Source organism: Dryas octopetala, chromosome 1, assembly GCF_963921425.1.
Source record: "Dryas octopetala chromosome 1, drDryOcto1.1, whole genome shotgun sequence".
In the NCBI taxonomy this organism is placed as follows: domain Eukaryota; kingdom Viridiplantae; phylum Streptophyta; class Magnoliopsida; order Rosales; family Rosaceae; genus Dryas; species Dryas octopetala.
The window spans coordinates 29,082,466-29,108,819 of record NC_141366.1 but is presented as its reverse complement, the minus strand read 5'-3'; the positions used below and the strand labels follow the sequence as shown (position 1 = coordinate 29,108,819).

The 26,354-nt window shown below is 38.5% G+C and overlaps 1 protein-coding gene and 1 long non-coding RNA gene across 2 annotated transcripts; both read left to right on the top strand.

Annotated features, from left to right (window-relative positions):
• The first annotated feature begins 1,509 nt into the window (after window positions 1-1,509).
• LOC147299572 (Adaptin family protein) lies at window positions 1,510-13,666 on the top strand. The gene is made up of 10 exons (XM_086250888.1): window positions 1,510-2,561; window positions 2,701-2,916; window positions 3,022-3,132; window positions 3,221-3,418; window positions 3,542-3,673; window positions 4,751-4,807; window positions 4,918-5,034; window positions 7,259-7,336; window positions 9,088-9,231; window positions 12,020-13,666. Exons 1-10 carry the CDS (start codon window positions 1,773-1,775, stop codon window positions 13,106-13,108), a joined length of 2,931 nt encoding a protein of 976 aa, XP_086107014.1. The 5' UTR covers window positions 1,510-1,772; the 3' UTR covers window positions 13,109-13,666.
• A 10,449-nt stretch (window positions 13,667-24,115) lies between these two features.
• LOC147299571 (uncharacterized) lies at window positions 24,116-25,989 on the top strand. The gene is made up of 4 exons (XR_015120015.1): window positions 24,116-24,287; window positions 24,375-24,420; window positions 24,868-24,951; window positions 25,545-25,989. It is a non-coding gene; the product is annotated as an uncharacterized LOC147299571 (long non-coding RNA).
• The last annotated feature ends 365 nt before the right edge of the window (window positions 25,990-26,354 follow it).

Sequence of the window (26,354 nt, the reverse complement as noted above, 5' to 3'; positions counted from 1 at the left end):
TTTTAGGAATCTTTATCACAATTATGTAAAAAAGAGATATAAGTTATATCTATAAATATCGCTTTTATGCATCTTTTTTTTTTTTTTCATGTATATTGTTCTATAATGAGTACGGTTACTAATGGACAATAATTATATTGTAAAATACAATAAAAGTGGTATTGGCCCCATATCAGCTCATCAATTTTAAAAAACAATGGTAGCCAAATTGATAAAATTGTTTTTGGAGAATGTGGAACAAACAAAAATGATGGCCTATTGAATTTTGGCTTATTCACACCATTGCCTCTTATAAGATACATTTTTTCTCATTTTGCCTCTTGAAACTTAAATATTCTCAAATTGTCACATGAACTTCACACAGTTGTTGCAAAAGACCTTATGTCGTCAACTCTGTCAATTTTTCCGTTAAAATAGTTGACGTGACACCTAAATGGCATGAGTGAGACCCTTTTTTAGTTATGTAAGATCTATGTGGACAAAAGATAATAAAAAAAAATTTTTAAACTAAAAAATAATAAGATCCATGTCAATTGTTTATAATTTTCCACATGGATCTTACATAACTAGAAAAGGGTCTCACCAATGCCATATAGGCGTTACGTCAGCTTTTTTAACAGAAAAATTGACAAAGTTGACGATATAGAGTCTTTTGCAATAACTGTGTGAAGTTTATGTGGCAAACTGATATGATTTAAGTTTCAGGGGGCAAAGTGAAAAAAAAGTGTATCTTAAAGGGGGCAATGATGTTAATACGCCTTGAATTTTTATTTTTTACAGAATTGGTTCATGTGTTTAAAAAACACACTTTGGGGGTGAAGTGTGAAAAATTTAGTTTTGGGTAGCAAAGTATCAAACATAGCACAAGTGCTCTTTGAAAACCTAAAAAACAAGAAATTTGCAAATGCATAAGGAAATTCAATTAAAAGGTTCTTGAAAGATTATGCAAATGAAAATAAAGAGAGTTCTGAGAAATAAGAGCCACCAGACGGAATTGGGAGCAAAATACTTGTTAGAAGATTCACATTGTTGTGAGTTTTTGGGTTGTGTATGTTGGAGAAAGATGCTTGAAATTGCCTTGTGAGATTTTTTTTTTTTTTTTTAGTGGTCCAATTACTTTGCCCTTAAGGTTTTCAATAAGATGCAGCCACATATTTGACTAAGATGCTTTTCACTTTTAGTGGTGAACAGTTGTCCATGAATTAAGAATGAGCTGAAAAGAAGAGTAAGGACACCAATTTAAACCCAATATTCACTTAACCCATCTTAGAAGGGTATAAAGTATAAACACAACGATAATTTTCTTTTGGAGAATCTCGGAAGTCGGATCAAACAAAAATGATGGCCTATTTAATTTTTACGAAATGGGTTGATATGTTTGACGATACACAATGTGGGGTTGAAGTGTCAAAAAATTTATTTTTGGGTGGCAAAGTGTCAAACACGGCATAATTGGAGGAGATTTTGTAATTAACCCTTAACCTAGACTCTTCCTCGGTGAACTCGAAATCAACATAGAGGGTGTCTTCTACTGGTTCTGAGTTTGGTTCTGTTGGGTTTCTGTCTTTCGTTGAGTTGAATCTGCTCACTTCTTTCTTCCTCTTCTTGCTTCCGATTTGGGCTTCGAAATCGCGTAAATTTATAATTTGAAATTTCTGCATTTTTGCATCTTCGTAATCTGCATAGTACAATACAATGTCCATTTGATTTCGAATCGGAATTCAATTCGAATCCCAATCCGAAAACCCTAATTACCAGCACCAGCACCAACAATGGAGCAGCTGAAGACCATAGGGCGAGAGCTGGCGATGGGGTCCCAAGGCGGGTTCGGGCAATCCAAGGAGTTCCTGGACCTCGTCAAGTCCATCGGCGAAGCCCGATCCAAAGCCGAAGAGGAGCGCATCGTCCTCCACGAGATCGAAACCCTAAAACGACGTCTCTCCGAGCCCGACATCCCCAAGCGCAAGATGAAGGAGTACATCATCCGCCTCGTCTACGTCGAAATGCTCGGCCACGACGCCTCCTTCGCCTATATCCACGCCGTCAAGATGACCCACGACGACAACCTCGTCCTCAAACGCACCGGTTACCTCGCCGTTTCGCTCTTCCTCAGCGACGACCACGATTTGATCATTTTGATTGTCAACACCATCCAGAAGGACCTCAAGTCCGACAATTACCTCATCGTTTGCACCGCGCTCAATGCCGTTTGCAAGCTCATCAACGACGAGACCGTGCCTGCCGTCTTGCCCCAGGTGGTGGACCTTCTGGCCCATCCCAAGGAGGCTGTCAGGAAGAAGGCCATCATGGCTCTTCACCGCTTTTATCAGAAATCCTCGTCCTCTGTTTCACATCTCGTGTCTAATTTCCGGAAGCGGCTTTGTGATAACGATCCGGGAGTCATGGGTGCCACGCTCTGCCCGCTGTTCGATCTCATTACCATTGATGTCAATCCATATAAGGATTTGGTGGTGAGCTTTGTCAGCATTCTCAAGCAGGTTGCCGAGCGCCGGTTGCCCAAGGCCTACGATTACCATCAGCTGCCGGCGCCCTTCATTCAGGTTTACTTACTTTGAAGCTCATCAGCTTACTATCCTATCAGCATATATTATATATTTAAATAATGAATTTTGAAATTATAGTTATTTTGAGCTTAGTTTGTTATAAATAATGTGGTAATTGAATTTGCAATGCATGCAGATCAGGTTGTTGAAGATTTTGGCATTGTTGGGGAGTGGCGATAAGCAAGCGAGTGAGAAGATGTATATGGTAGTCAGCGATGTATTTAAGAAGTGCGATTCTTCAAGTAATATTGGAAATGCTGTTCTTTATGAGTGTATTTGTTGCGTTTCTGCTATATATCCTAATCCTAAGTTGCTAGAACAGGCTGCCCAAGTCATCTCAAGATTTTTGAAGGTTTGATTTTTGTATTTTACAGTGTTTTGTTTTGTGCAAATTATGGAGTCGGTAGATTGTTTACAAGTTTAAACACCAATTTCTTGTTATATATTTCATGGACAGAGCGACAGTCATAATTTGAAATATATGGGCATTGATGCCCTTGGCCGACTGATAAAGATTAGTCCAGAGATAGCCGAGCAACACCAACTGGCCGTCATTGATTGCTTAGAGGTGAGAGAGTTCTGTTGGGTTTGATGGATTGTTTTCAAATCATGGCTGTAACTTTTTATATAAATGAAGTTTGATGTCCATGATGCAGGACCCAGATGATACTCTGAAGCGAAAAACATTTGAACTATTATATAAGATGACCAAGTCCTCTAATGTGGAAGTCATTGTTGATCGTATGATTGATTACATGATAAGCATTAATGATAACCATTACAAAACATATATAGCATCTCGGTGTGTGGAGCTTGCGGAACAATTTGCACCAAGCAATCAATGGTTTATCCAGGTAATACATGCTGCCTTCTATATTTTCTATTATGGAAGAGTTTTTTTAAACTCTTCTTTTTTTTTTTTTTTTAATTGTGTATGAACTTAAATTTCTTCCATGCTTGATATGTTTCCTCTGCAGACCATGAATAAAGTCTTCGAACATGCGGGAGATTTGGTGAATGTTAAGGTGGCACATAACTTGATGAAGTTGATTGCTGAGGGATTTGGAGAGGATGATGATACTGCAGATAGTCAGTTGAGATCGTCTGCGGTAAATAACTATGATTTTGCACCTTATGTTGTAATTGTTTTACTCGATATCAATAAAACAATGCTACTGTACTTAATAGTATGATTAAAAAGTGTTTAGGGTAAATCTCATATGTCCCCCTAAACTTTGATGTGACTTATAAGGTTCCTGTTAAAACTTTAAACAATAATGTGTCTTAAATTTATGTTTGTCATAAATTTATGTTTGTCAAATGGTCCCTTCCATTAGCTTAGACCATCAGCAATTCACGGGAAAAGCCCAGACAAGTTGTGAGGATGAGGTGTCACCCCAACAAATTGATTCGTAACTAACCACATGTTCTAATTAGTATGAAATTACTCTAAAGCCTCCTCTTTATCTCCCTCATCTCCCATTCTCTCTCTCACCTGCCAGTCCCCACCACACCCATGCCACCTCCTTTCTTACCGTTGAACTGATAGGGGGAAACAACACAACAACTTAGCTTAAGCCATCATGAAATCACCATGACCACTTCCTCGTACACCAACAGTCCGCAAGCTGATTTTCCTTGCCAAATAGTTTTCACTTTGAATCATGCTGTAATTTTTTGTAGAGACAATGAATTGGTTTTCAAAACAACCGCTGGACCTATTTTCTTTGTCATGAGGCAGAGCTTCTGATTTTATTTTTGCCCTCATTTTATTTAAATAACCTGATTCTTTGAGACCTTAGAGGTAGATTTTGTGTTAAGATTTAGTCTACATCCTTGTTGGGGATATAAACAATTTACCTATTTTTATTTTTTATTTTAATGAAAGTTTGTTTCTTTTTAAAAGAAATAAAATTAACCTATTACTGCCATGCTCATTGATTGTGATGAAAAACATTCTGGGGTTGGTTAAATCCTATAAATTACAGGATTCACAAACTAGCTGTTAGTCTAGTGGTATTTCTCTCCCCAATTTTGGGAGGGTTTCCAAGTTCGAATCCCCCTCCCCCCAGATAAAATAAAAACACAATTACAAAATTTGTGCATGCTTGTTTCTGCTCTCTGTTTTAGACCACATTCTTTCTTTCCCTTTCTTGTATGCTTACAAAAAATTTCTTTATGTGCAGGTGGAGTCATATTTGCGGATAATTGGAGAGCCTAAGCTTCCTTCTGTATTTCTTCAGGTACATTCAATCCTCTCAATTTTTTTCCTTTCCTATATTTTTTTTCCTTTTCGTAGAAATTTCTAAAAGAATATTCCTGTTGATATCTTAATTTTTAGTTGTGATTACAGGTTATTTGTTGGGTTTTGGGGGAATATGGAACTGCTGATGGAAAGTATTCTGCTTCCTATATCATTGGGAAGCTATGTGATGTGGCAGAGGCATATTCAAATGATGAAATTGTCAAGGTATCCACAAACTCTCTTATCCAAAAAAAAAAAAAAAAAAAAAAAAAAAAAAAACTCATAAAAAAAAGTATCCCTCAAACTCCATTTTTTTTGTAGCTAGAGTTTGCACCATCTGACATTTGTAATTGTTGAGAGTTTGAGTTAAAGTGATTTTCCATGCTCAAATTAGGTATATGATGTCTGTTTATAGTTGTATGTATCAAGATAACGCTTTCAATTCCTAATGCTGTTTAAGATGTCTTCTCAAAAAAAAAAAAAAAAAAAACAAAATCCATATGCTGTTTAAGTTAAATATAGCTATGACTCTTTCATTTCCTTTTCCCCACCATATATGTTTGAATTTTAGGTCCTTGTTAATAGTAATTATACATGGTGGGAAGATATTAGCGTCTACAAAACTTTTTTTTATTTTTCCGAAAAGAAAGAAACTTTTATAAAACCAAACTCAAACTGGACCCAATTGGATTGTCATTTCATTTTTTGGATGTTCTTAATGACTACTTTTCCTATGTGAACATTTATGCGGTGTCTTGGTAATTTGTTTCTTTGAGTTTTCACGAGTCTTTTTATATCAGGTCTTTTAAGCTTTCTTTTGTTTTTGTTTTTGTGTTTGAATTTCTTTTTCCTTTTGCCTTTTGGTAACATTTTTCAACTCCTAATTGTTATGACCTATATTCTTTAGATTCATTATTGTTTCATATGAAGTTGAGCTTTTGTTTTCAAATTGGTAACTGGAGGACAATTCTAAATTTTTGCTTCACTGTGGAAGCCAAATGCGCAGTATGATGGATTAGCGTTTGATTTCAAACCTGGACATACTATTGGGCCTTTAAATGTAGCATATGGGATATACGGGGCCCTATATCAAAGGTCATAGGACATCAATTCTCTACATGGCTTTTAATGTTAATTTATGAGTCTAGTGCATGAAGTGCAACTGTAGTGCTTATGCTCTCAAATATACCCTCAATATTTTAGGCTTTTAATTCTTTGACTATAAATATGGTATAAGATGTTGGCCATAGACAGTATCAGAGATGGGCTGCCACTTCAGTGATCCATGTTGTTAATGAAAGTTGTTGTCCAACTATAAAAAGGGACCCTACCTGACATGTAGACAATACAAATTGTTTCCGCGACGCACAAACATCTCCTAGCTGGGGTGTCATTGACAAGTGGACATGGGCATGTGCTTGATGTGCCTCATATGCACATCAAACACACACATGAAAAAAAAAAGGAAAAAGAATTGTGCCCTGTCATGGCTAGGAACGGTCCAGTTGTGGTCCATATGTATGCGGGCCCTTTAAAAAATCTATTTTTAAATTGTTGGGTTAAAATGTAATTTTCACGATTTTTGTTTCTTTGGTTGAACTAAGTAGGGTCTTCTGCGTAGTTTTAGAAATAAGCAGGACTGTTGGGCTCCATGTGCATCCCTCCTTAGTGGTGGCTTTTGATTAATTCAGCACATAATGAATGCATTTATTCAAGGTGGATGGTATGCTCTTGGAAATGTGCAATGCATTGGTGATTACTGCATTAGTCAGTTCAATGTTTAGCACATGATCAATGAATTTGCATTGGTGTTTGACTGATGGCTGGTTCATTGAGTGGCTTAATGAGGCTGACCACTGGATTTAATGGTCCCTATATTAGCCTCATTGTAAGGCTATCTAAGGAGGGGGAACAAGGCATTTTTCATCAACTTGCTGTTGTGGAGTTCGACTAGAATCACAAGGAAGTTGAGAGAGGGTGTACGAGGGGTGTATCCTAGGGCTCGGGTTTGGGATTAACTAATAAGAAAATGCCTTGTACAAGTTTCTTTCTCTCATAGTAAAGGTGAATACTCTCTGGTGACGTAGGCAAATTTTGCCCAACCACGTAATTTTGGTGTGGTTGTGTGATTGCTCAAATCATCATGGCTTGATTATTTTTCCATCATTATTATTTGTCGTGGTGAGGGGATTTATTCCCAACAATGACCATATTTTATTTTCCATTGAATTTAAACTTTTATTTTCCTTTCTTGGAGTTTTAACAAAGATATATGAGTGAATGAAATTTATTTGTACTTTATGGGTATTTCAACTCTTTGAACTTTTCTTCTCTTGGTTTTCATATTTGGTTATCTATTCATAAGAAAGAACCTATTTTTATTTGTTTCTATTTGTGTTTATAAATATCTTTTATTTGTAAAAACTGAAATGAGTATGTTCTTTTACAGGCTTATGCTGTCACAGCAATCATGAAAATATATGCATTTGAAATATCGGCTCAGAGAAAAGTGGATATGCTACCTGAGGTGCATTTTATGAACTCTTTAAAACTAAGTTCACCTTGACATCAATACCAATTTCCATGCTTGAAGTGTCTGCCTACATTCGAACACGATCTGATATTTGTAGCATAATGTTGAGTTACTACTTAGTTTTCTTTTTCTGGTCATCATCAATTTTGGGTATCATTTTTTGTTTAGATTAAATAGGTTATAGAGGATGGTCTCATTGGTAATAGTGAGTTGCAACCCAGTTTTCTCTAGCATGCTGGTCTTGGCGCTAGAAAGGCGCCATCTTCTAGGTTTTTGCTATTGTAGGGACTATGTAAGTCCAGGAAGGGTTTTACTGTCTTTCTTTACCTTCTTTGTTGCTAGAGTGATAAGATTCTACTTCTTGTCTGTTCAAGAAAGTCTTAATTTCTGCACTGTATCTGATGCATAATTGAATCAGTTGTTTTTCTACTAGTATCCTTTTTTTTTTTTTTTTTTTTTTTTTGGGTTTTTTCCTTCGGTAAAGACAATACATTACTACCATCAATTGTCTTCAGTATTGTAACATTTCTTTTGGAATTTATGTCATTTTTTTTTTTTTTTTTGCTTTATATGTTATAGGATAAGATATGTTAGCTTGTTGATCTTTTAGTAAAAATTAAATTGAAAGATTAAAATTTACAATAGGGGTCTTGGGTTTTATCGTGTGGGAGGGGAAGAAGAGGCTGGTGGTCCATTATCGGATTAATGAAATGAAAAATTTTGTTTCTAAAGCAGCACTTTTTGTTTGTTAGAAAAAGTAGACTTTGATAAGGCAAACCATACACAATAAGAACTAAGTGTTAATTGAACCAGCACCGGCATGGAGCACAAAGGAGTCTGATTTAAATGTGTCAGTCCGGCACAGCCTGTTTGATATCTTTAACCCCATGTGAGAGTTTGGATAGAAGTTAGAAAATTAGTTGAACCGCATAGCATCTTCCTACAATCAAATTGGACCTTCTGTATGATACTTGCAGGTAAACATTCTAGCATTTTATTCAATATGTATGAGCTACATGAGCATTTAAATGCATGGTGATATGTGTTCTCAATATAGAATAAAAAAGTTATTTTTACCACAAAAAAAAAAAAAATAATAATAATAATAAAAAAATGTTTACCAAAGATTATTTATAACGAAAATGTTGGTACAGCTTCCTGCAATATTGGGTCCCACCACATGTGGAAGAGTTGGGATAAAAATTGAAAAAATATTTGGGCTCTTTAACATCTTTCTACATTAAAATTGATTTTCTGTTCAATACTTGCAGGCCAAAGTCTTAGCATTTTGTTTAGACTATAATTTATTTATAGGAGCTGAATGTGCTTTGAAATACATGTTGTTTGGTGGTCTCAATTATAACCAAAAACTTTGGTATGGCTTCCTGCATGGCTGCATCTAATTTGGTATGGTCTCAATATATAAAGCTGAGTTTCTATTGAGATTTGCCATTTTCTTAAAATTCTTAAAGGCGTGATAGCTGCCTTTCATATGGTTATCTAACTTACGTATTTTGTGCAATCATGAGAGGTTGGTTGTTAGTAATGCATAACCGAACAATTGTCTTACCTACTAATCCTTGCATCTGTCTTTATATTGTTGGATGGGTGTTTTGCTGATTAAAAATCACATTTATATGCCCATGTTCATCTCATTAATATTTTAAGCACAATGTTATCATGTTCATTTTGTCTCGGATCCTCATGGAAATATCTGTAGATTAATTATCTTTGTCCTCTTGTAGTGTCAATCTTTGGTGGAAGAGTTATTAGCTTCTCACTCAACCGATCTGCAGCAGCGTGCATATGAATTGCAAGTTGTCATTACCTTCGATGCTCATGCTGTTGACAGTATTATGCCATTGGACGCAAGTTGTGAAGACATTGAGGTCATATTTAATTGCACACTCTACTTGCACTATTTATTTATTTCTTTTGCCTTATTAGTATTAAGAATTAGGCTAAATTACAATTTTGGCCCTATAGTTTGGTTCATCTTCCACTCCGCTCCATGTAACTTCAATTTTGTTGTAGTTAATTAATGATTGCAGTTAAGCCAAATCAAAATTTCCATTAAATTAATTGGCAGAATGCGGATGTGGCCTGTACATGCAAGGCTATTTCGGTCTTTTTGTGCTACCCTAAAGTGCTACACATGCAGATGCAAGACTGAAATATGCCTGCCATGTTGGCACTCGGTCAATTTATTTGAAAAAGAAATCCTAATTTGCTTAATTGCAAGCAAGGATGAAAATATTGTACTCCAATTTACGGATACATCAATATCAATGACCGTCGATTAAAATTGTAGTTATTTTCTTAAAAACTTGGAATTTTAAATGAAGCTTTAGGAACTGTTAAATCAATCATCAATCTGTCTGTTAAACATTTACATTTCATATGTTAATACAATAGTGATATATATATATATATATGAAACAGGTTAAATCAATCATCAATCCATCTATTAAACAGTTAAATTTCATATTAATACGTTAATGATAAATATATGACTTGTAGAGTGAAACTGTGCGTGCCACTATATATTTCTGAAAGAAGTTAAATGTATACACTTGGTATTATATTTATTGTTTTTTATTTTTGTGTATGAAATAGAATTATAATAACTTTTTTATTCATTTAACTAAACTTAACAAAACTTTGTTTATGTGTATCAAAAGCATTGTTAATTTGATACTAATTTAACAAAAGGATTATTAATTTGATTTAAGTGTATCAATTCTTTTTTTAGTTGTGTTTTGGAATTTTGTGCTACAGTATTTAATTATGTGTAGTTTTTTTTTTTTGTGTGTATGAATAGATTTATATAAAATTTATAATAAATTTCATGTTTCTTTAACAAAAGAAAAGCGCAATCCGATGTTTTGTAAAAACAAAAATCTCAGCCCAGGTAGGAGTCTAGTATTATTCTAGACTCTTCTGTGAAATTAACATAGTGGGAGAGATGCAGTCATCGATGGAGAGAGGGAGTTTTTGGCTTTGTGGTGCAACTAAAAGTCCAAGTCTTGAGTTCGACTGGTAGTCTTGTTCCCCAATTGTTGGTGACTGCTTCCAATCCCCCCCCCCCCTCCCCTTCTCTTTTTATTTCTCTCTCAAGGGAGAGAGAGAGACAGAAAGAGAGAGGGTGGTGCCCCAACAGTGGCGGCAGTGGGGCACCACCCTCCTCATCTCTCTTTTATTTCAATTTCTTATTTTTTAGCTTTTTTAAAAAAAAAAAATTTTAAGAAATATTTTATTCTTCAGGGTATATGTTCCACAGGTGCATTTTCACGATTCAATACATTGGCTTCACTCTTTTTTTTTCTTTTCTTACAATTTTATATCCATGATAGGTTTTGCTTGATAGTTCTTGACAAATGCTTTCATCAAATTCCAATTTTATGCTAAACGGACATGTATAATAAATGTTATGGTTTAAGTTTGAGAAAATTTAGTAATTATATATTTTGTACTTTAATAATTGCAAGAGCATAAGTGGTATTTTCTTTTAAATGTACAGCCAGCTAATAAAAAGACATTAATGAGGGACCAGGCAAAGTGGCATTCTTTTCTGGTCTTTGGCTTGTGGTAGGATCCTCCCCTTTAATAATTTGAGGATGAAGAGAATGATTTTGGTTAGTTAGTAGTGCAAAAAGCAGTTGACCATCATCAGTTACATACTTACATTGTTAGGTGGCCACATGTATTGAGGTATCTTTTCATGGAGTTTCCTCTATTGCGGGCTCTAATTTACCTCATATATGGAATTTTCTTAGCAGCCATATGGATCAGATTCAAAAATTCAGCTTAACCTGGATAAAAAGTAAAATAACCTGTTGAATACCCTTCTTCTTTGCACAATCACACCGTAGAAAAGCCAGAAGGTTATGTTCTTCATTCAACAGGTGAGACAAAATTACTTACCTACTTTAAGCTGCAGGGTGGCTTTTCTTTCTCAACAATTCCTTAGCACCCAGCAACCAAGTTTGTTTGTATGATTTTCCATATTCTTTGAACACCGACTAGAGCTGTGCCATAGCGTATGAAGAAATAGATTTTGAAAAGAATGGGTTTTTGCCATCTATCCTCCATACTCTTTGAAACCAATGTTTTCTCTTTTTCAATTATAAGCCCATTTGATTTTGAAACTGGTTTATCTGGGTTAAGTTGGGTTTTTAAATCTATCTGTCCAATTCATCTTACAGCTCTTAAACAAATCCCTTCAATTATATCCCACAATAAAGAAAATCTCCTCTTTTCATTGGGTGGGAGCTTCGCATTGACTGTTTTTATGTTTGTTTAGTGTTTTTGTAGGCTTTCCTTAGATGGACTTGTCCATCTCCTGTATCCCTCCCCCCCCCCTCCTCTTCTTTTTCTTGAAGGTCTTGCTTTCTATAAAAATAAAAGCATTATAATAATGAGAAAGGTAAGCACACATAAGTACGAGAAATGTAAGCATACATAAGCATGAGTATAATGTGAGCTATTGGATTGCAAGATCTTAATCTAAATGAAATAGGTGCTTTGCAGTCCAATGACTCACCTTTCTCATGTTTATAAGAAAATTTCTTATCTATACAGACTATTTTGTGATGCTACATAAGTGCTTATGTTATTACATCCTGATATCATCTAATGCGGAAATATGAACATCTTCTCCTATGTCTATTTTGGCAGATTGATAAAAACCTCTCATTCCTCAATGGCTACGTCCAGCAGGCACTAGATAATGGTGCTCAACCCTATATTCCCGAGAATGAGCGCTCAGGAATGTTAAATATCAGCGACTTCAGAAGCCAAGATCAGCATGAAGCTTTAACCCATAGTCTTAGGTTTGAGGCATATGAGCTTCCAAAGCCACCGGTCCCATCAAGAGTTCCTCCAGCTGCAGTTGTAACCTCAACTGAACTTGTTCCAGTGCCCGAACCATCTTATGCTAGGGAGATCCGCCAGGCTGCATCATTGCCATCTGTGTCAGATGCAGGATCATCGGAACTTAAGCTACGACTTGATGGTGTTCAAAAAAAATGGGGTAGGCCAACATACTCTTCTGAATCATCGACCTCAAATTCTACTTCCCACAAAACAACGAATGGGCTCACACAAGTAGATGGCGTGAGCATTTCAAATTCAAAAGCACGTGATACTTATGATTCGAGAAAGCCACAGGTTGAAATTTCTCCAGAAAAGCAGAAGCTTGCCAGTTCGCTGTTTGGGGGTTCATCAAAAACTGAGAAGAGGAGTTCTTCTGCCAACCATAAGGTGTCTAGGGCAGGTGGCCATGCTGCAGAGAAGTCTCAGCCACTTAAGACAGCAGCTGTACACAATGAAGTTGCAGTGGAGAAGACAAATCATGAACCTGCCCCAGACTTGCTTGACTTTGGTGACTCAACTATTACTAGTACTGCACCATCTGTGGATCCTTTCAAACAGTTAGAAGGGCTTCTTGATCCAACCCAAGTTACATCAGCTGTGAATAATGGTGCAGCAGGTTCTTCTAAAGCGCCTGATCTTATGGCATTATATGCAGATGCACCTGTTGGTGGGTTCAGTAGCAGTGTTGGGAATCCTTTGCCAACCAACAGGGATGATGTTAATCCTACATCTGAGTTATCAGATGCTACAAGGACTGCTCAAGGTGGGGTAACACAATTTAATAAAGGTCCTAACCCTAAAGATTCGTTGGAGAAGGATGCACTTGTAAGGCAGTTGGGCGTGACCCCAACAAGTCAGAATCCCAACTTGTTTAGAGATTTGCTCGGCTAAACTGTTTCCATGGCAAAATCTAGATCATGATTGCTCGAGATTATTGCTTTGTGGTTTGTGCATGGTCTTTTGGAGCAGCTGGCCATATGGACTGATTTAATCTCCATGAGTGGTGGTAAAAATCGGGTATAGGCTTGTATTTGTTGGACAATATCGGCTTTGTTGGAATATAACCAAGTTGGTGATGCATTTGGATGCTATTTTGAGCTAAAATCAATGCAGAGCTTTTACCTTGCGGCGAATGGGGTTTGGGAGTGCTCCAAGGTCATATGGTTCTGCCGTGCATATTTGTCTGCATTTACACTGCTGTGTAGATGTATTGCGATGTCTTGTTATAATAATGCTGTATTTTGTGAATTATTTTTCTCGTTCTTTTATAGGGATATATATTTTCATTCACATTGTAAGTTGTAGTTGTCGTTCTGACTGTGAGAATGCCCTCTTAGTTTTTTGGTGGAATTAAACATTCAACGTCTATAGCAGCAACCAGTCTTATGATGACAATAATAATGAGCTTTGGGTGATCTGCACCCATCGAGAAGCTGTTGTATTTATGCCCATGTCTTCTGCTTGCAGGGGTTTCAACACTCTTTTTCCTCCCTACTTGCCATTTCTTTTCACTTTTTTTTTTTTTTTTTCCTTATCCCTTATTTTCATTATCTCATTTTTGCATAATTGAATGCAACTCAATTCTAAGTTTCTAATTGCATGATTGAAAGCAAGATATTCAATTAGGAGATAGTTATATTAATAAGAAATAATTACTCATTGTTACACTTTACTTGTTTGTAACATGTAGTACACGTATTTATAATATTTAACAATTATGTCACTTTGAGAGTGGATTGGTTACTTATTTCTTAGTACTAGTTTGGTACAGGTTTTCCATCTTAGCCATCTAAGCAATCCAATGGTTGCAAATTTTTTAATTTTTTAAAAACTCTCTTAAACTCTCTTAAACTCTCTAACATGTCTCTCTCTCCCTTATTTTTAAAATTTATCTTCTCTTTCATCACTCTCTTTCTCTCTCTCCAAGCACTCTCTCTGTTCTCTCTCCCCAAACACTCTCTCTTTGTTCTCTCTTGATTTCCCTCGCTGCAACTTTCCTCGACGATATGTGTGCGTGTTCGGCCATGGATGGTGACGAGAAGACCACCCCCGAGTTCCTCTTTCTTCCTTCTTCATCCCTGTGAGCTTGGAACACCCAACAACCCCCAGACCCGATAGCCTCGATGTTGACTCTGATCCCGGCCTTGTCGCGACGTTGCCGAAAAACAAGCCAAGTTCCTCACTATAACAATGCCTAGAGAGTTATTGGGGAAGCCAACTCCACCCCCGTGCCTTCCTTATCATTAACAGGTTCTTGATTTTTTTTGTTTAACTTAGTTTTAAAACTGGGAACTGCATAAACTGCAGTTTCTGGAACTGAAAGTGACTAAAACTATAGTTTATTGAAGTTGCAGACTTGCAGTTGCAGTTACTAACTGCAATTTATTGGAGTTGCGGACTTGCAGTTTCAGTTTCCATTCTTTTGGTGATGCGTTGATGCTGGTCTTTTGGAAGGTGTCATGCTATGTTTTAGTCGGTGGAAAGTGTTTGCAAGTTAATAGAAATAGATTAGGTGTTTTTGGTTAATGTTTTGCTTTGTTAGTACCTTATAATTAAAGGACTATTAATAATCTTGTGAATTAGAGGATGCATTTATTAAGAGAGCTGCTATTTGCATACTTTTTTTTTTTTTTTTTTTTTTTTACACACCCCTACTAACAAAATAAGAATAAACCCAAGGAAAAAGACCACACCCCCCCTCCACCACCACCACCTTCTTTCCTCTCTCTCTCTCTCTCTCTCTCTCTCTCTCTCTCTCTCTCTCTCTCCTTTCCTCTCTCCTCTTGCCCAAGCATATAACAAAAAAAAATTGGACGCAGGTGGTTCGGTGGACCAGTGCCGAACCCGTCGGTTTTGTTCGGCAGGTACCTACCGAATACACTAGGTTTGTTCGGCGGATACCTATCAAACGAAATCAACGAGTTTGACACTGGTCCACCGAACCACCTGCGCCCAATTGTTTTTGGCTATTTTGGCTCTGTTAGGGGGAAGAAGGTGGTGGTGGTGGCTGTGTGCCATTCAGAGAACAGGAGAGAGAGAGAGAGAGAGAGAGAGAGAGAGAGAGAGAGCGAGGTGGTGTTGCGCGCTATGCAGAGAAAAAGAGAGAGAGAGGGAAAAGAGAGTGGTGCGGGGTGGTGTTGCGTGGTGGTGATGCGCTTCATGCAGAGAAGAGGATAGAAAGAGGGAGATGGTTGGGGGGGTGACACGGTGTGTGTTGACAGAGAAAGGGAGAGCTTGTGAGAGATGATGAAGGGTGTGTGTTGGTGTGTGTTGACTGTTGTCAGAGAAAGATGAAGTGTGTAATGAAATGGGGGTATTTTGGTAATGGGTTAGGTGTGTGTTGAAAGGTTTTGAATTTGAAGTGAGTGTGTGGGGTGTGTAGGAGAGAAAAAAGAGAAAAATGGTGTGCAAAAAGAAAAAAAAAAAGTGTGCAAATAGTAGCTTTGAAAAATCTACTGCTTACAAATATGGTAAACCAGCTTTTGGAATGTTGGCGTTGTAAAGTTTTATTGTCTCTTAATCTTTAACTGTACTGTCAAGTGGTGCAAACCTAAATTTTGTCAATGAGTTAACTGTGAATATTATGCATATGCTTGGGACTTATTTATACCAATGCCCTATGAGAGATCTTTTTTTCATTTTTCCTTCGGAAGTTTATGACTCACTCTATCACTTAGAACTCCATCTCAGGTATCAATGACACTTGCCGTTTAGTTTTCTGTTGGAATTGCCTACATGGTGCTTATGTGGTGTGGCTGGACCCATATTTTGTTGAAATGTCAATGCCATGTGGATGAAAAATGGGTGAAATTTATTTTCGAAATCTCGGCGAAAAATTAACCATATGGATGCTATCTTTGACAGTCTTGAGAGCGAGGGCCATATTTTGGAATAGACGGGAAAGTTCAACATAGGGGAGAAAGTCTTGAAAAAAATTATTTCCGGACGTGAGCGTCACCTAAGGGAACTCGAAATTTCCAATGGAAAAAATTGCCGAAAAAAATCAAAAAAATTACAAAAAGGGGTTTTTATTTATTTTCTTTTTACATCTACTTGAAAAATATGGTTGATAGCCTACACGCTACAATACACATCCAAGCCCGGTCTACTTTAATGAAATGTGCGCGACATAGAACTCACTGAATGCTCAGCAATTACCACTGTCAGACAGTGACAATTATTGCCATTGTGCAACAATAGCTATTTGAACTGCATAAAAATAATATTTATAGATATACCTTATATCTTTTCTGACATAAACATGTCAAAATCTAATGAAATCAACATATAACACAAAATTCAAGCTTATGAAGTCACATACACTTGTGTTATAATGTAAAATTGGCAATTAGTAATTGCTACTGTCAAAATAGTGACAATAATTACTGCTATCGGACAATGACAATTTTTCCAGTTTCAGACAAAAAAAAAAAAAAAAACGTTGATCTCTCGGCACCAAAAACACGAAGAAAGTTATACCATGGGCTTCTTTGTAAAAAGGTGAACATATTTGTCATTGCAACCTTTTAGGTAGATTTATTTATCATTAAGGGCTGTAAAATAGGCTTTGAAATAATTTATTGTACAAAAAAAACCTTATAAGTAAAAAAAAAAAAAAAGATTTCACACAAACAATTGCAATGACAAGTGTGGGTTGTATTTTCCATTTCCCTTATAAGTTTTCTAATTATTTTTTTCCTTTTCAAAATACAGTAGCAAATAGCAAGTATTATATTACAAACTTACAATTATATAACAATATAAAACTATAAATTAAAATTAGGGTTAATTACAAAAAAATCAATAAATATTTTTAATATTACAAATTAGTCAATAAAATTTTTGAAAATACTATGATAGTCACCATTGACACAAAATAAAAAAGTAAAAATTAGAATTCCAAAAAATGGGATATAATATAATTACTCTTAGTGCTCTTTGCTGCTCTCAAGGCCATTCTCAATTATTCCAGGTGCATATTCACTAGTTTACACCTGAGTCTTCCATGGGGCATCTCTCACAATGAGGTGGGCCACATGTGTTGAGGGGCTGTGGGACTTGAATTTATCACAATAAATTCATTTGGGACATTGAATTTGGGCCACAGAAAGGAAGTAAAAAGAAGTTTGGGCTTCACGCGAAGCCCAAAAAGAAGTAAAACCCAAAATTCAGCCCAGTAAACAAAACCCAAGCCCATGACAAACGGTAACAAAAACAACGTTAATAATAAGAACGTTGTAAGCAGAATTTAAAGGTCTTTCAAGTTCATTCATCTCATGCAGGACATGAGAACCAGGAATGAGCGGAACGTTACTCAGGTATCACATAAATAAGAGCTTGAGTGAGCGGAACGTTACTCAGGTATCACATAAATAAGAACCAGGAGTGAGCGGAACGTTACTCAGGACATGAGAACCAATCATGAAAAAGCTTGAGTTACGAGGGCGTTTGTGGAGCCTATTTTAGTGGGAAAACTCTGGCATTTAAATTATTAAGGAAAGGTTTTTACTAGCCAAAGATGAGGCAGGAGGCCGAGGAAAAGAAGGCTAGGATCATCAAAGGGATATTGAGCAGACGAGCTTGATCATGTTCTCTGGGCTTATAGAACTACAGAGAAAACCCCAACAGGAGAATCCCCATTTATGCTGGCCTATGGGTCTGAAGGTGTAATTCCCGTGGAAATAGGTTCAACAAGCTTTAGAGTTCAACAACTTGACTTGCAGAGAAACGATGAAGCTCTACGGATGAACTTGGATTTTCTTGAGGAAAGGAGGGAAAAACCATAGCTTCGACAAGCATACTTTAAGCAAAAGATAGTGGAATATCATTCTAAAAAAAGTCAAGCCTTAGGCGCTTCAAAGTCGGTGACTTAGTTCTCCGAGAAGTGATGCCTAACAAAAGAAACCCAGAGGAAGGAAAATTGGGAGCAACTTGGGAAAAAGACCATATAGGTTGATCGACATGAATGGAATTAATTTGCCAAGGCCATGGAATGTAATGCACTTACTGAAGTTGTATCAATAAGAAGAACATTCAATGTACCAATCCTATTGTACGATTCAATATTATAAATTATAAGTGCAAGTTTCATTTCATAATTTAAAAAGCTGAAGCTCATTACAACCATCCTACAAAAGAAAGAACAAAAAAAACAAGCCCGTGAAGGTGAGCAGTGGTGGAGCGTATTGAGGAAGAAGACTCTAAGTGATTGACATCCCTTGAATGTAGGGATTTTATGTATATGGGATAGAAAATATAGAGAATACGTTTCCTATTCTAAGTAGACGTGTTGAACAAGAATAGGGTTGCTATTGTATATAAGGATGTAACCTTCTTTGAATTAATAATTGAAAATCACTTTCAACCATAATCTTTACATGGTATCAGAGCACTTACGCTCTTGAGACCTGGAATTCTAAAAACCCTAGAGAAACAAAAATCTTACCCCAATGGCTGAAGAGGATGCATCCAAAGCCGTGATTCAATCCGAGTCTCAGGTATCAAAGTCCAAAACGCCTTGGGAGAATTCGAATCATCCACTATGTATCCTTCCTTCGGATCAGCCAGGGACTGTCCTTGCTGAAATTCTGGAAGGAGATAACTATGTGACATGGGAGAGTTCGATGCAAATGTCTCTCGTGATTAAGAACAAGATGGGGTTCATTGATGGATCCCAAGAGAAACCAACTCACAACCCTCCCGAGCAGCTGCAATGGGAGAGATGCAACACACTGGTAAAATCGTGGCTTATAGCTGCGATGTCGAAGGAAATTTCAAAAAGTGTGATTCACTGCAAGACTGCCAAAGCTGTTTGGGATGACTTAAAGGAGAGATTTGCTCAAGTCAATACAGTCTCTCTTTATGAACTGGAATCTTCCATATATACTTGTGAACAGGGAACGAGCTCCGTAACCACATTCTTTACGAAGTTTAAAGGCCTCTGGGATCAAAAGGAGGCGCTCTGTAAACTTCCAGCTTGTACTTGTGATGCGAATGAAGCTGTGAAGAGTTATGTAGACACTCAGATGACATTGAAGTTTCTAATGGGTTTAAATGATAATTTTGCTCAGACCAGAAGCAACATTATAGGAATGGAACCTTTTCCCAATTTAAACAAGGCATATTCTTTAGCACTGCGACATGAGAAGCAACTGGAGGTATCAAGTACCAAGCCAACTGCTGCAACTGAGAGTGCTGCGTTTGCAGTCAAGAAGTCTGGAGGAGAAGGGAATCGGTTCACTCGAGAAGGCACAAGAGCAAGAAGATGGTGTGAAAAGTGCAAAGTGGACAACCATGATACTCAATACTGTAGAGCACACCTAACGTGTACCTTCTGTGAAGGAACTGGTCATTCCTACAATTTTTGTAGGTGGAGAAAGAAGCTGATGGGGGAAACCACAAATAATGGGAAGCGAGAAGGACAGAACTCCAAGTCCAGGGCCAATTTCGTTGGTGAAGGAAAAGAAGGAGACATGACCGACTTTCCTCTTTCACAAGGGGAGTGTCAACAAATGATTGGGCTATTAAACAAGATCAAGAATGGGGCTGGTAATTCCAATGAAGGCAGACACCTATTGGAGATGCTGAATTCATCAACTTCTTCTTCCACAAATCTTGTCGGTAACATTCCAAATTATGAGGAGATGTCAGGTACAATTTGTGCAGTTTCACAAAATAATAAGCAAGTAGTATGGATATTGGATAGTGGTGCCAGTGATCATGTGGTATGCAATTTTGATTTACTCACCCATGCTAAAGTGGTGCATAATCGCAGCGTGCGTCTACCTAATAACACCAGGTTGCACGTGTCACATATTGGGACAGTTCGTTTTTCACCCAACTTCACACTCCACAACGTCCTATGTGTTCCCCTATTTTACTTGAATCTCATATCTGTGAGCAAGCTAGTATTGGATTCTTTTTACGTGACTATATTCATTCGACGAGTTTGTTTTGTACAGGACCTTCGCTCGGGCGCGGTGATTGGGACGGGAGCTGAACGGGAAGGGCTTTACTGTCTCACAATGCCTAAGGAAGGAACATGCAACGTCGTCCACACCAAACAACAAGAACCTTGGCATGAAAGATTAGGCCATCCCTCTCGCAAAGTTTCATCGTTATTTCCTTTCTTGCATAATAAAGCTAGTGATTCAAGTCGTTGTTCCATTTGTCCTCTAGCCAAACAAACTCGCAATCCATTTCCTTTGAGTACTTCTATTAGTAATAGTTGTTTTGAATTAATTCATGTTGATATTTGGGGTGGGTACCATGTTCCCACTATTTCTGGTGCTAAGTATTTCCTCACTATAGTTGATGATCACACAAGGTGCACTTGGGTTTACCTTATGCATCACAAATCAGAAGCTAGGCAGTTACTCATTTCTTTCATTTGCATGGTTGAAACACAATTTGATACCAAAGTTAAAATTGTTAGGAGTGATAATGGTCCGGAATTTCAATGTGTTGATTTTTATTCTTCAAAGGGAATTTTGCATCAAACAAGTTGTGTTAACACACCACAACAAAATGGTATCGCTGAACGCAAACATCGTCATCTTCTCAATGTAGCTCGAGCACTCCTCTTCCAATCCAATCTCCCTAAAGAATTTTGGGGTGATGCCATACTCACTGCTGCCTATTTAATTAACCGTACCCCATCGTCCGTTTTACAAGGACAAACTCCATTCGAAAAACTCTTCCACAAAGCACCCACCTATACCCATTTGCGAGTTTTTGGATGTCGCTGCTTTGTTTCCTCTCATCCACTCAAACCGAGCAAATTTGACCCTCGGTCAAGGGAGTGCATTTTTCTAGGATATCCTAGTAATCAAAAGGGGTACAAAGTCTACTGCATTGAAGAATAGAAAACACTAGTTTCTCGGGATGTCATATTTTTTGAGCATGAGTTCCCTAGTCCAACTCCAAGTCTATCTTCCGAATCAGTTCCACCTAGGTTTACTCCTCTCTCCTTGCCCATCAGTTCCCACAACCTTCCTATTTGTGAGGACGATGCTTTTGAGCCGACTCCTGAGCCAACTCCACTCCAAGCCGATCTCTCTACACCTTCTTCTTCTACTCCACACGCACCCATCACTGCCAACACCCCATCTCCAGACATATCTCCATCCACAGTCATCTCTCCACATCCTCCTGTGCCACCACCAAATACTTCAGCGCCTAATCCGCCTCCCCGACGGTCTAGCCGCGCCACCACAGTACCCACTACGTTGCAGGACTACCATATTGAGGCCAAGCTTCCTTCCCGCTCCCCATCGTCACCGTCTCCGAGCACCGAAGGTTCCTCTGGTACGCATCATTCTCTTGCTCAGGTTCTTTCATATACACAGCTTTCATAGGATCATAGAAACTTTGTGGCTAACATTTCCCTTGTCAAAGAGCCTCACACTTTTTCTCAGGCTGCCACTGACCCAAAATGGCGTGAGGCCATGAACAATGAGATTGCTGCTCTCCAACTCAACAAGACTTGGAGTATAGTTCCTCTTCCACCCGGGAAGAAGGCTATTGGATGTAAGTGGGTATACAAGGTGAAGTACAACCCTGATGGAACTGTTGAACGGTATAAAGCAAGACTCGTCGCAAAGGGCTATAGTCAAGTGGAAGGGATTGATTACCACGAGACATTTGCACCCGTCGCAAAATTGACTACAGTCCGGGTTCTTCTCAGCTTGGCTGCTATGCAAAATTGGCATGTTCATCAACTAGACGTTAACAATGCTTTCCTGCAAGGTGATCTTTCTGAAGAAGTCTACATGGACGTTCCTCCTAGTTTTGGACGAAAGGGGGAGAACAATGTCTGCCGTCTGCACAAGTCGCTGTATGGACTCAAGCAGGCTTCCCGCCAGTGGTTCTTGAAACTTTCCGCTGCTCTTCACACCGGCGGCTTTCGTCAATCTTGGGCAGACTACTCTTTATTCGTCCGCAACCAGCAGGGAAGGTGTACAGTTTTATTAGTATCTGTGGACGATGTGATTGTGGCAGGAAACAATTTAGAGGACTTGTTGAAGACAAAGCATTTTCTTGCAAAGTGCTTCAAGTTAAAGGACTTGGGCAAACTTCGATACTTCCTTGGCATAGAAGTGGCACGGTCGGACAGAGGGATGGTACTCAGCCAACGCAAATATGCATTGGAAATCCTAGAAGACTCTGGTTTCTTGGGAGCTAAAACTTCGAAAGCTCCTTTTGATCAAAATTTGCAACTGACACATGAAGAAGGAACTGAGCTTGCTGATGCGTCTCAATACCGTAGGCTCGTGGGTAGGCTTATATACCTAACCATAACCAGGCCCGATCTTGCATATTCGGTGCATGTCTTAAGTCAGTACATGCATAAACCTCGAAAGCCGCACCTAGAAGCTGCATACAAGGTATTACGGTATGTCAAGCATACTCCAGGGCAAGGAATTCTCTTGCCTTCCTATGGACGGTTTGAACTAGAAGCTTTTTGTGATGCTGATTGGGCACGTTGCAAAGATACTCGAAGATCCACCACGGGTTACTGCATTTTCTTTGGCAATTCTCTTGTTTCGTGGAAGTCAAAGAAGCAGAGCACGGTGTCTAGGTCCAGCGCTGAAGCAGAATACAGATCGATGGCCACCACAAGCTATGAAGTAACTTGGCTTCGCAGCTTACTTCGAGACCTATATGTTCCACAGAGCAAACCCACCAGGTTATTTTGTGACAACAAAGCAGCAATTCATATCTCATCAAATCCGGTTTTCCATGAGAGGACTAAACACATCGAAATTGATTGTCATGTTGTAAGAGAGAAGGTGCAACGTGGAGTAATCAAAACGCAGTACATTCGAAGCAGTGAGCAACCAGCAGACCTCTTCACCAAACCACTGGTTTTGAAACAGTTCAAAATGCTATTACACAAGTTGGGTGTCATCAATATCCACTCCAACTTGAGGGGGAGTATTGAGGAAGAAGACTCTAAGTGATTGACATCCCTTGAATGTAGGGATTTTATGTATATGGGATAGAAAATATAGAGAATACGTTTCCTATTCTAAGTAGACGTGTTGAACAAGAATAGGGTTGCTATTGTATATAAGGATGTAACCTTCTTTGAATTAATAATTGAAAATCACTTTCAACCATAATCTTTACAGAGCGAGCCTCATAGAGTTGCCTCTAAACCTCCAGCAGTTCAGTTTGGAGCCTGTTTGTGAGACCCGGAAATTTTCAAATTTATTTTGTGATTTTTCCTTATTTTCAAAAAAGGTTTTATAGAATTTATCTGTTAGAAAATCTAATTTTTTTCACCTTGAGCTTTAATTTTGTTTGACCAATTCTGACTAGGGTTTTGACCCAAGTTAGAACTTTAAAAGGTAGTACTTTTACTCACGAACCCAACGGTGCAAGTCTCGTATTATTCCGAGTCCGGGAGATTATTTTATGAATTTCCTAAATTTTCTTAGTTTGTGGAGCTTGAAATTTTTGAAATTTTTCTAAAGGGCAAATTGGTAATTTGACCTCATAGTTAATTAGTACTAGTCGATACGAGTCCGTAGTATTTTTCGGGGTATTTTTCTGAGTCCCGAGCTATTTTTTAATTAATTTTTGAAGTTGGAGAATATAGGAAAAAGAAAATAAAATAGGAAATCACCAGATCGCGCCACGTGGCACGATCTGGAGCATCCATCGCTGCATGGCAGCAAGATCTGATGGCTGCATGTGCAGCCAAGTGTAAGTGCACATGCCACGTGTCAATTCCCCATTGACCCATTTTGTGACGGTTGACTTGAGTCAACCCAGTCAACTCGGATGAGTCAACCGAGTTGACTCACTCACTCTCCCTATAAATAGTGCCGCACATCCCAGCTGATCCCTCACCAATTCAGCCGCACGCTTCCCAAGAGAGAGCTTCTCTCTCCTCTCTCCTCCTTTCTCTCTTCTTCAATCTTGTTTTGAGTTTATCTTGAGTTCTGGAGCTCCGATCGACGATCCGATTTCGCCTACGCGATCGTGGCGACGAGCTCTTCAATTCTAGTAGTGTGAAGGCTATGTTTTGGTGAAGTTTTAAAAAAATCATTTCTGAGCTCCATAGGTAATTTCTTGATCCCTGTCGAATTTCTGCCAAAATTTCGTTAAATTAATCTCTTGTTAATTAGGCTATTTTAATCTTATTACTTAGCAAGTCTAGTAGTACCGAGACTCTGCCCGTGGGAAGTCTTCAACAGGTATACCCTCAACCCAGCTTATTTAACCTACTGTTATTTAAGTTGTGGTTATAGACGAAACGCCGTTTAACTGTTGTTATCAAATGAACTTAATAAATATTGAGGCCATATCAGTGGTAACCAAATAACGTGATGACTAAGGTCAGTCCATGAGCATACAGGCGTTGGGTACTGAGCCAGAGCTCCCTCAGTTTCCCCATGCACTGACCTGGTCACGTTGTAGGTTCATATCTGATCAACCTCCTCGACAATAAATTAAAATAGATATAGAAACCACACGGTCTGACATGACTGTTTGCCTCGGGGTGCAAGGTCATATCGGATTAAGAATTTAGAGAAGCCTAGCAGTTACGCTAGTACCAAACCTCTGAATTATACCTGGTCTTAACAGACAAGGTCATCGATTTACGTGAAGACCGTTTTTAACACCAGTTGTTGTCAAACTAGGAACTCCAGTTACCTAAAGGAGATCGTTGCGACGTGGCAAATTGTGATTTGTACTCGAAAACAAGCAAACGCTTTGGACCCTAGGTAGGGGGACAACACACTCTGACTAGTGGATTTCCTGCATGTACTATATAATAAATACTGTGTGATAAAGATGCATGTTTTTGATTGGCATATCTGCTTGGTTTTATGATGATGGGAATGATGACTGTTATGCATATTCTCGTGAGATTGTTATTGTGTTTGACTTGAGAGTGAAAGGTCCCTTACGGTAGACCCTGGGTTTCGATCCCCAAAACCTCATGAGGGGTTGTACGGACGGACTGGTCGATTGTCCTTCTTGGGAGGCCAGTCTAGGCGGTATAACCATGAAATGGCCACTTTCGCTACCCTGTCCCGGTCAAGTGACTGCAGGACTTTGTTATGTTTTTGTGAGAGGGTAGTTAGCCCTAACGGCTGGTCAACAGGTATGATTTCGAACTTGGGCCCGGAAAACAGTATTTTGAAAATTGTATGAGCATGCTACTCGTTTTACAAAGCTTGACAACTGGTTTGTGTTGTGCATTTGATTTTAAATTATCTCAAACTATTTTTCAAACCTAGTAGGGAGTTCCCTGAGGGGGAGCAATGAACGTATGTAATGCTCACCCCTACATTGTTGTTTTTCTCCCTCTCAGGTGCTGCGCGTGTGGACTTTGACGGCCTCGATTGAGGGGTGGTGGTGCGGTCTCGAGCTTGTCAACTCCTGTGTTCCTGTTTAGTCAGTATATTTCCTTGGGCAGGTCCTTGGTGTCCTTTTACTATCTTTATATACCCTTGGTCATATCTTGTATATACACTGAGTCCTTGGGTTGTCTACTTTTGAATTATCGAGTCTATATAAACAGTTTCTTTGAAGTTACTCTAAACAATAGTAGCTCCGAGGGTTGGTTTAATTATGAATTAACTATTTCTGAATAAATTTTCCGCTGCAAACTCAAGCACTCTGATCCAACCCATTTTTACTAAACCAAAAGGCTTAACCTATTTTGTGGATATTTGGGATTATAACACCGGGGGATTGGTTGTTGTAGTCTCTGGTATTCGCAAGATAGGTGCCTCTGTTACGTACCTGGGTTTCGGGGCGTGACACTGTTCACCATGTCACTCCAGTTCCTCGAGGCTTTGAGAACCGAGTCCAAGGTGGCAGCTTTTTCAGCCGCCAAACCATATATGGATCCAATCCTCGTCATTCTTAGAGTTTGACACTTGGGTCCTGTAGGACCTGTCGTGTCAGAGGCGGCGCATCGGGGTGAGGTGGAACTTCGCTTACAAAGACCTCATGGGAGAGGCTGGAAGTAGAGTTTAGGATTCCAGGCATGGAGGATGTGGGATGTGTTGTTTAAGGAACTGCCCATTCAAAGCTTTTCTTAAGTTCTCTCTCCAAAAACAGAAGGACTGATTGAAGAAAAATGAACTGTAAAGCTTGGTATTTATAGATACCAAGG

What these genes read in the sequence shown, in the direction of transcription:
- LOC147299572 (XM_086250888.1), top strand. Translation starts at nt 1,773, where the DNA reads ATGGAGCAGCTGAAGACCATAGGGCGAGAGCTGGCGATGGGGTCCCAA. An exon ending in AAGTGGATATGCTACCTGAG is followed by an intron (nt 7,337 to 9,087) that starts GTGCATTTTATG and finishes GTCCTCTTGTAG; the next exon opens with TGTCAATCTTTGGTGGAAGA. An exon ending in CAAGTTGTGAAGACATTGAG is followed by an intron (nt 9,232 to 12,019) that starts GTCATATTTAAT and finishes CTATTTTGGCAG; the next exon opens with ATTGATAAAAACCTCTCATT.